Source organism: Coenobita brevimanus, chromosome 56 (assembly GCF_032717465.1).
Source record: "Coenobita brevimanus isolate Jiangsu-jjx chromosome 56, ASM3271746v2, whole genome shotgun sequence".
NCBI lineage: Eukaryota > Metazoa > Arthropoda > Malacostraca > Decapoda > Coenobitidae > Coenobita > Coenobita brevimanus.
In genome coordinates, this window is record NC_137009.1 from 40,696,492 (window position 1) to 40,704,576 (window position 8,085).

At 40.5% G+C, this 8,085-nt stretch overlaps 1 protein-coding gene across 2 annotated transcripts in view; it reads left to right on the plus strand.

Moving 5' to 3' along the window:
- The window catches only part of Sap47 (Synapse-associated protein 47kD), a 58,534-nt gene extending 52,705 nt beyond the window's left edge, over positions 1–5,829 (plus strand). For both annotated transcript variants that reach the window (XM_080273977.1, XM_080273978.1), the window contains one exon: positions 5,612–5,829. In XM_080273977.1, the coding sequence (XP_080130103.1) occupies positions 5,612–5,760 (149 nt within the window). In that variant the 3' untranslated portion in view covers positions 5,761–5,829. The remainder of the gene's footprint in view (positions 1–5,611) is intronic.
- Positions 5,830–8,085: the final 2,256 nt, after the last annotated feature.

The following is an 8,085-nucleotide window of genomic DNA, read 5'->3' on the forward strand; positions in this document are numbered from 1 at the left end:
TTGTTTAAGGAAGCTCCCTAACACCTCTTCCATGGTAATTTATTTTTGTATACTGGTGGCTAACATCAATTTGTGTTATACTGGAAATAGTGGTATTGGGATGATTTAAATGACAGATGATATCAGCCATGGACACATTTACTGTATTTAAATTATATCTGTACTGTATAGGTCTGGTTAATGTCGAGTAGACGCGACCCACTCGATATGATTGGACAGGTGTATTGTATTGGAATTTGATCTGATTGCTGCATTTTCTTGGCCTCCCCCCCCCCCCTCTCCCAGTACACTGCCTGTCTGCCTGCCATGCCCCCCCCTACCATCACCACCACCACCACCACTACACCTCCTCACCTCCTAATCTGTCACTCAGAAACTGTGCAGTAATTTAACCCCTTTTAATGTATGATTTCTTTTGTCTTTCTTCATATTCAGGCATGTGAGATTGAAGTAGCTTTTCTCTTTATCTATTTATAGCCAGATACCCTAATCCCATAGGGGGTGGCCACAAACAAATCGCCTCCATGTTGCCATTTTCCTGCCCCCCCCTCCCCCCCCAACTTACACACCCCTATCTCACATACCTCTCCACTCCATCCCTCCATCTTTTTAGAAAACAGGTTACAGGAATACAGCAAAGGAAAATGTAGTAATGTTTCATCTGAGTTTAAATACAGGTTACAGGAATAAAATAAAAATATTATCAGATTGAAATATGAAGTCTGTGCATTTTATTTTTGTTGTAATTTTTGTAAGTAAACATCCATACAGTCATGTGTTTGAAGTGTATTGTTGTCGTCACTGCCTCGTTTGTTTATATAGCTAAGGGGAGACCTATTATAATGACAGAAGGAGTAAGGACTCTGTCTAACCTGCCCAGCTGAAGTGCAGGTCAGTATTTTGTTGAGGTGTGGTTAGTATTTTGCAACCATTCATTCCTGTATTGAATTCTTGATGGGAAAACAAAGAATTATGGATAGATTTTGAAATTCCTTGCCTTTGAGGACTCTACTCAAGTTGAATAAACTGCTGTATAGGCAGGTCCCATTATACAAGTGAGATTTGTTAATGGAGGACTGCTTGGATAGTGAAAGCTCAAATAACGAATAATCATAATAATAATACAAAGAAAATCACTAAACTTATGCAGTAAACCCTCGATATACAGAACTCTGTTTTTACAAATTTTGGTTTTAATGACCACCTTGAGCGGGCCGAATGTTATGTTCACTGAATGAATTTTCGTTTGGTAAAAAAGTGGACGTGCAGGAAACACTGACCAGCGTGGCATCCCTACACGTGCTTCTCTGCATCCCACAGAACAACGCATCAGTCTCTGGGTGACCAGTATCATGAGAGGAGCCTTGAATAGAGCATTTATTGAGAAAAGAGCCATTTAGAACTAGCAGTGTGTTGCTGTGTACGGCTGTACAGCCGAATGATGGTACACTGTACGGCTGAATGACTTTCTATATGATGATCTTTGTTCAGTAAAAGCCGCGACACCAGGGAAATTACCGAACAGCACGGTGTTTGGCTTTAATGAACTATCGGCTTTACCGTCAAGGATCTGGTACCAGTTAGTTTGTTAAATCGAGGGTGTACTGGATAAAGAGTGAAAAGTAGGATGGCAAATACTGTACTTGTATAACACAGTGAAAAATGGAATTGTGAAACTCACAGTTCATTGAAAAAAATGGAGTTAGGTTAACTGGCCTTCCATGCATCACCAAACCTGGGTGTAAATTGGCCATTGTGGTGTCACTGGTTTCTTGTACAGCAGATGCTCACGTACTGGACCCATCGGTAGTCTGATACTCAACACAGTGAACAAGAATAACATTATGGGTTAACAGAAATTGTTCTTAGGTGTGGAAGGATGTCTTGAAGCATCATTGTCCATTTGTCTCTCACTAATGATTTTCAAAAACGAGATGCTACACACCCATAGATCTATAGTGAGCAGCAGAGGTGGAAGGGGGAGAGAGGGGGAAGACCGAAGATGAGATTTAGGGATGGAGTAAAGGGTGGCCACAAACAAATTGCCTCCATGTCACCCTATCCCCTGCCCTTCCACCAGCTTGAACCCCCGTCACCCATATACCTTTCCACTCCATCCCTCCATCTCATCCACAGTCTCCCCCTTCCTCTCCTTCTCTCACATACACTCTCCTAGTTAGTCTCTCACTAAGAACAACACAGTACTGCATTTATGTTTTTTGTTATTTTATTTGTTTGTTGTATTCTGTCATCACTGCACAGTTTTTGAATGTGTGAAAACTTTATTGTTATTCCCCACTGCACTTTGTACATGAGCACTTTTTGGTTTATATAGAGAGGGTAGTTTAGTTGAGCTTGTTTGACCTCTCCTCTCTCACTCACCACTCACTTGATTGTATGATTATTCTCTCTCTCTCTCTCTCTCTCTCTCTCAGTATACATATTTATCTATCTATTCACTCTGCTCATGGACCTGACGTTAATTATATAGAATCTTTATTTTTTTTACTTATTTAGAGTACTTTAAAATGTATGTGAATATACAGTAGAATATATAATTAAGATTTAAATTACTGTTGGGAAAATGAAGATATGTAACTGCACCAGCATTTATTATTATTATTATTATTATTATTATTATTATTATAGTATCATGAGCAGAGACTTTAGAGGCTAAGTTTAGTCTAAGTTAATGTTTTGGGTGGTTGTTGATGATGAACCAGGAATTAGTTGGTAGTGTGTTAGTTAAATTGGGATTATATTTGGTGTGTTAATTCTCTTTGGTCAGGTGATGCCTTGTACTGCCTTATTGCTCCTGTCTCTTGATGATATGATTCAGGATAGATGAGAGGAAGGGTGGAACTGAAGTGTATTGGTGCTGTGATGAGGAGGAGTAGACTGAGATGGTTTGAACATGTTGAGAGGATGGAGGATGACAGTTGGGTGCGGAAGGTGAGAAGTGTGAATGTCGGGGGTTGTGAGAGGCAGACCAAAATATAGGGAGGCTGCCAGAGATTGAGCAGCGTGGAGAGCCACCATTAGGTGATCAAGGCCAACGCATGCAGGTACGTTAGAGCCTTTGTAAGTGTCACGATACAATAATAAGAGGGAAAAATTTGTGCTGAGGTAACAGGGACAGTACACTTTGTAAAATAAATCGCTAGGTGGAATGAGTTAAGAGGATGGAATATGTTGCTGGAGGGGTGGATGCCTTCATGTAGTAGCACAGTAACAACCAGGCAGTTCCGCTGGCTGGTTATACAAGCATCTCTCCAGTCCTACCCAATCCATGGAGTGAAGGATGATGGAAAGCAATAGGGCAACAATAACAAAAACACTACAGTACAACAACAGCAACTATAATACAGCTACTACTACTACTACGACTAGTACTACTACTACTACAGCTACTACTACTACTACTACTGCTGCTGCTACAACAAAACAACTACAATACAACTACTACTGCTACTACTATCACAACAGTACAACAAGAGGGCCTAAAGAAACAGCATATAATACCTTACCACAAATGAAAGACTGACAAATATTCAATTTTCTTTTACGCAAGGGGCTAACATATATATAAAATTGTGTGTGGCTGTGATGCTTTTAAAAATACATTACAAAGGCAAGTACAGTAATTATGTAAATCTGATATTGTAAATATTTGTATTTTTGTATTTTTTGTTTTGTATTTTGAAAGGTGTTAAGATTTTTTTAGGTAAGTATAGGTATAATTCTTTCACTTTAACTTGGCCCAGATTTGTGTCCTTTTGCAGCTTATTTCATGTAGCTCAGTACCGGAAGAGGACAGTGCTATGGCTCTACATCCTTTCCATAGCACTTCTTCATGACTAGCACTATATCCTAGTGCATTATTTCTTGTTAGAGCATTCAAGGTGGAAGGATGGCAATTTTAGGCCAAGTTAAAGTGAGAAGAGTATAATATGTGTGTATCTGTATTGACTTGTATGTATATAAGTACTGTATGTATGAATGTATATAAGTATGTATATACATATGAATGTGTATGTGTATGTATGTATGTGTGTATGTATGTATGTGTGTATATCTTTAGTGACATTTGGGTAAGGTAACGTTTAAATATAGATACTTTCCCATTAAGATTTAGATAATGCAGCTTTGGTAAGTAGTAAAAGGAGACAGGTAAGTACTGTACTGTTTTAACTTCCCAAAGGTGCTGAAGAGATGGATGCCTTCATGTGGTGGCACTGTGGATGTTGTGGTGAGGAGAGGTAGACTGAGATGGTGTGGGCATGTGAGGAGGATGGGGGATGACAACTGGGTGCAGAAGGTGAGAAGCGTGAACATCCGAGGCCAGGTTGTGAGACCAGACCAAAAAATACTTGAGACAGGGGTCACAGAGTGTGACTTCAGGGATAAGGGACTGAATAGGGAGGCTGCCAGAGGTCCAGTAGCGTGGAGAGCTGCCACTAGGTGACCAAGACTGACGCATGCAAGAAATTCTGAGCCTTTACAAACAATACAATATGATATGATGGTCCTATTATGAGGTAGGAAGATGTCTTCTTGGCTACTAGTCACGTTTATCCACCGATCTGAGCACACATGGACATCAACTAATCCAAAGAATGGTTGTGAATTTGTCAAGTTTTCTCCTCCTCATCTCAGACTACAGGATGGCAGACCGGACTTCCTCTCCTTTCAGTCCACCATCCTTCCTTCAGGGCACAGAGAGGCAGGTGAGGGATCTTTGCATAACCAGGTAGTGGATCTGCCTGGCTATATCCATAACACCACATGAAGGCATATCTCTATCACCACCTCTATAATATTAACAAAGTATACAGAAGACGGGAAAGATAAAATTATTGAATGATGTTTGGTAATATTTTTGTCATTACCAGTATGTCTTGAGTCCAGGAATGTCTCTGTTTTTTTTTTTAGTATACTCTCTCTCTCTCTCTCTCTCTCTCTCTCTCTCTCTCTCTCTCTCTCTCTCTCTCTCTCTCTCTCTCTTGCCATCCAAAAGTTATCAGAAGATATAATTATTTTCAGAAGTTACCAGAATTACACATTAACAACCACCCAACTTTTGTCAATGTATTGCCATTTCTGATGCTCATTTTTTTTTTCCCCTCCATCTTATAATTCCTGTTGCCTGCTGCCGTGGGGTCCTGTGCCATCGTGTGCCATCCTGCCATCATGGAACCATTGCCATCCTGCTCTGCCATCTCGTGGACTGGTGACATCTTTGTTTGTGCCATCTGTGCAATTATTGTTACCGTGGTTGGCGCTGTGTATGTAACTGCCCTCTGTTTCTCTCTCTTTCTCCTGTCCCTCCCTTTCTCTCTCTCTCCTTATCTCCCCCTTTCTGTGCTTCCTTCTGTCCCATTCTGTGTCTTTTTCCCTTTCTCCCTCTCTCTGTCTCTGGCCATCTCCTCTGCCTCTCTCTCCTCCACTCTTCCTCTCCCTCTTGCCTTTCTCGGTCTCTCTTCCTTTGTTCCTCTCCATCTCTCTCTCTCTCTCTCTCTTGTTTCTCTTACTGTTTCTTCCTCCTCCTCCTTCTCCATCCCTCTCTCCTCTTCTTCCTTCTCTCTCCCTCCCTCTTTTTCCCACTCCACAGAGGAAGACTGGGAAAAGGAGCTTCGTGAGGAGTTAGGGGAGGAGTACGAGGTGGTGGGGGGAGGTGCGGGGACGGGCAAAGACAGTGAACGTTGGGAGGAGGAAATACAGAACATGATCGACGAGGAAGATTCTGGCGACCTGCGATAATTGGCATTGTTGTTCCTTGTTTTTGTTGATGCCGATGACGACAATGATGTTATTACTGCAAGCTTGATATGGATCCTTTTTAGCCATAGATATATTTTCCAGTTCGTTTTTCCTACATATGTATTGATATTTTTCTTTTCTGTCATATATATATTTTTCCAGTTCATTTTTCCTACCTCCATATTGATTTTTTTTTAAAGTTTAGGAGAGGATTTAAAAAGTATAGAGATTACACTCAGCTGCCAGTAACTGTTGGGAAGAGGAAGTGTGCAAGAAGAGAAAAGAGGAGACGATGGATTGACGATATTCAGAATTGATGATGATTCTGATGTTGCCTGTTTTTGTTGTTGATGATGATGATGAACTTTTGACCATCTTCAGGTGTGAGATTTTGTTTGTTTGTTTGTTTTTCCTGTAGCAAGACTTAGAGGGATCATTGCACAGGATTGATTGATATGCAACCTTTCAGTTGTTTATACGCGCAGCTAATTTAAAAGCCAATATAAAATACTTAGTTGCTATTGTTATTATTATTATTATTATTATTATTGTGATTACTATTATTATTTCAGGGTTTTGCATTGAACTTTGTGTTAGTGAGATGAGATGCAATTTTTAAAAATGTACTGTATAGTTTATGAAGCTGTAAGGACTATGGATATATATTATGTGTATAGGATTTTTACCCTTATTAATGTCCTGGCTAAGTTGATGATGATGATGGTGATGGAAGAATTGTGAAAATGTGAATGATGATGTGTAATGTATGTATAATATATGATGAAGATGATGAAGATGATGGTGATGATGATAGGAGAAGAAATAGCGTGTAAAATCCTTAAGGGTGAGGTTGTGTAATATATGTATAGAATAACAGCTCTTATGAACTGTACTAACTCCTCTTGTGGCTCCAGCCCTAGTCTTTAAGTGGAGGCCTTTTTGTGGGTGTTCATTTTTCAAGGATAACATTTGCCCCTTGAAGATGAGTGGCATTCCTTTATTGATTTATTTTTTATTTAGTTTATTCTTGATGTGGCCAGATGGTTTGATTCAGTCCTTAGGTGGGAAAGATGATGATGATGATGATGATAGTGATGGTGTGGATGATGATGATAGTGGTGGTGTGGATGATGATGATGATGATGGTGATAATGATGATGTGGATGATGATGGCAGTGATGGTGATGGTGGTCGTGGTGATGATGATGATGATGATGATTTTTAGGCTGTATCCAACTCATCCAGTTCAAAAAGTCTCCCTAGAACTGAGTATAATCATGTGGTGTACTCCTGCCACTCTAACCTGGCCCAAAATTGCCATCTCTTCATCTTGAATGCTGAGTTATAGTAGAATAATACTTCAATCTGATGCTAGTCACGAAGAAGTGCAATGGAAAGGATGTAGAGCCATAGTGTTGCATTTTCTGCCACTGAACTATGTAAAATAAGCTGCAAGTGGATGAAAATCTGGGCCAAGTTGAAGTGAAGGGATTATAGCAACAAAAGCTAAAGATGTCACTCGTACTCAAGGGGTTAATGATGATAATATACTGTATTTGCCGTTGAAGAATTGTGGGGTTTGTGGCTTAATACATAAATAAAATATTGTATAAATAAAAGTATGGTTGATGGGAAATGTTGGGTGGGAGAGGCACAGGTCAGAGCTGGAATTCTTTATTTTCTTTTATGTTTCGTGCCACACAGAAGCCTTCGTTGGAGAGTCTGTGTAGCCCGAAACATTAAAGAAAATAAAGAGAGACAGGTTAGAGCTGGAATTGTTTATTTTGGGCTACACAGAACCCATCGTCAGAGAGCTTGAACAAGAAGTGACACAGCTGAGACAGTCACACCCTTGGAAATTCCGTCCGCCTTTCTTGTGCTGCAGCCTGATTGACATGAGTAAGGGGAGTGAATTTCCAGGGGTATATGTTTCTCTCCTGTGCGTAGAATGTGGTGAACCTTTGTTATAGGAATGAGGCTCCTTGGTTAGTAGTCAAATCAACCCTCCAGTCTGACTGCAGGATGTCAAAGCCACTGTCCTCCTCCCTTTCATTCTCATCTTCATTTGGTGTTAGTGTCATGTCATGCATGCATCCCTCTGTCTCTCTCTCTCCCTTCCTTCTTCCCTTCCTCCTTTCCTACCTTTCCTTCTTCCCTCCCCTCCCTCACCTACCCCCTCCCCCTCCCCCCTCCCCACCCCCATGAGCTACTCTGTGGTAGGCTACACCTGACTGTGGTTTTGGATTTATAAACAGCGAGGTCTGGGTGACCTTATCACATTCCTCTATGTTTATTTATTTATACTTTCTGTAAGGAAGGATATTC